The 2,345-nt window shown below is 41.7% G+C and overlaps 1 protein-coding gene across 2 annotated transcripts in view; it reads left to right on the forward strand.

Annotated features, from left to right (window-relative positions):
- nr6a1a (nuclear receptor subfamily 6, group A, member 1a) overlaps positions 1-2,345 on the forward strand; it is a 134,230-nt gene that overhangs the window by 120,686 nt on the left and 11,199 nt on the right. For both annotated transcript variants that reach the window (XM_015041827.1, XM_015041828.1), the window contains 2 exons: positions 446-676; positions 1,009-1,263. In XM_015041827.1, the coding sequence (XP_014897313.1) occupies positions 446-676; positions 1,009-1,263 (486 nt within the window). The remainder of the gene's footprint in view (positions 1-445; positions 677-1,008; positions 1,264-2,345) is intronic.

Here is a 2,345-nt window from a genome sequence, read left to right on the forward strand (position 1 = left end):
GCCACTGTTAAAAAGCTACAATAAAGCTTTTGTTTCCAAGCAGATAGTTTTTTTTTTTTTTTTTTTTTTTTTGCATCTGTCATGGGTTAGTGCTAAGTTATCGCCAGTTGTCTGGAAAGCGTTCGTTTTCTCTACTGCATTCTTTGCCAAGAAAAGTGTTGTTAGCTTGGCACTATGGAGGGATAAGGCTGCAGAGATCCATATGCAGTGTGACAAGCACAAAGCTGCTGGCCACAAAGAGACCCCAGAAATATCACATTTGGTATGGTTGATTATAATACAGCAGGATCCCCCAAGCATAACGTATGTTTATAGTTTTTCAGTCTTTAATTTAATTTGGTATTAAAAATGTCTTAAAACATCTTAAATTTGAAAGTTGCAGATACCTTGATTTAAACAGGTGATGCTATACATGTTAACCTGTGGACTCTTTTCATGCTCCCAGTCGATCCATAGAGATGAACGGCTACACAGCAGCGCTCAGGGACCAGTACATCAACACCTCCATGTCCACACACTACCAGCTCCTGCCTCACCTGTTCAGCTACGCAGCCCAGTCAGGCCTGCTGACCCCTCAGCCTCGCGGTCTCTATCCACAGTCCCACCCTCTGGTGCTGCAGCTTGTGGCTGCTGAGGACCTGTCCCCCCTCACCACCCCAATGCTCATAGAGGACGGGTGAGTCTTTGACTGCACAACAAACACATTCAGTGCTGGAAGGAGTCACAGATTTGTTCTGTTTTGCTCCCCCCCAGCCCTCACAACCAAAATGTTTCAGATCATCAAACAAATTTCATGTCTAATAAAGATAACCAGTTAATCCAAAATTTTATTTTTCCGTTATAAATAGAATCACCATTTAAAACTGTCTTTTTGAATGTGTCTTTGTCTATGAAATTGATAATTGAAACAAAGTTTAAGAATAAAGCAAAACCAGAAGATATCTGTGAGGGGCGCTACAGCCATTCAGCAGCAGTGTGACATCTGTCGCTCTGCCTGGTACATCCCAGGTACAAGGTAACCCAGGTGGAGCTGTTCGCCCTGCTGTGTCGCCTGGCGGATGAACTGCTCTTCCGGCAGATTTCCTGGATCAAGAAGCTGCCTTTCTTTTGCGAGCTGTCCATAGAGGACTACACCTGCCTGCTCAGCTCCACCTGGCAGGAGCTCATCCTGCTGTCTTGCCTCACCATCTACAGCGCCCAGATCTTCGGAGACCTGGCCGATGTCACTGCCAAATACACGCCGTCTGATGATGAGCTGCAGGGGTGAGTGGCGTGGAGAGGTGTTGAGCTGCAGTAACCTTAAGTCGTGTTTGGTGTTACGTTGCTTTATTTTTCGCATTTGAAAAGAAAATTCTCACCGGTCTGAACTAGAACATAGTATCTACAGTACTGGTGATGAAATGACTTGACCAGTTTTTGTACAATGTCAAAGATGTCACTAGGAGCGATCACTTCTGACCCCCTTAAATCCACAGGGTTTTACAAACATACGACAGTATCTGTGTTGTTCCAGCTTCAGTTCTGTCTGGAACCAGGCTGCCAGCTGCACCAGTCAGCTGCTTTAGTTTGAATGTGTTGTGTGAAACAAACACTCAGAACACCCAGTCCTCTGCCAGAAGGCAAGGTTGGCAGCAAGCTAGCTGTGTGCTTATCAGCCTACAAACCACATATTGTGTTAAAAACAGGAACAGAACAACAGGATTCCTATCTATGCTTGAAAGTGTAGGAGTTGCTTTTAATATTTCCCAGCTTTGGAAAAGTACAGGTTAAAGTGAAACACAACTTTGAAAAAACATTTACTCTCTTAATATGGTTCTCCACATAAATAGATTCACTTTTTCTATTCTTGATATACAATAAAAAAATTGTTATTCTCAGTGGGAAACTTTGTAAAAAGAAAAAAAGACTAGAACAGTTTTCAAAGCTGCAAATATATTTTCTTGTGAATAGATTTTCTTGTGAAATAGTCAGCAGGTAGAGATAATAAAAACCCTGACACAAGTCCTGGCATGTATTGGAAGTTTACAAATGTTGGTTTTATAACATAAAATTGTCCCTCTGACTGCCTCCGACAAAAACAACTGAAAGATGTGAAGGAATCATGTAGGAATCCTGGAACGTACCCAGAAGGCAATTACTCACTGCTTTCTTTATAAAGTTATTATTAAAGTAAGTAATTTTTTTCTCATACAAATATGTAAAAAATTTACGTTGGATGACACATGTATTTACATTCCACAGTACAGTTAAATGGTAAACAGCTCGTATTTAAAGTGCTTTATCATGTCCACAGGACCTCAAAGCGCTTCAGACTACATTCAGTCATTCACCATTCACACACACAC

This window comes from Poecilia latipinna, unplaced genomic scaffold (assembly GCF_001443285.1).
Source record: "Poecilia latipinna isolate Pla-1442-1.1 unplaced genomic scaffold, P_latipinna-1.0 Scaffold570, whole genome shotgun sequence".
NCBI classification, from domain to species: domain Eukaryota; kingdom Metazoa; phylum Chordata; class Actinopteri; order Cyprinodontiformes; family Poeciliidae; genus Poecilia; species Poecilia latipinna.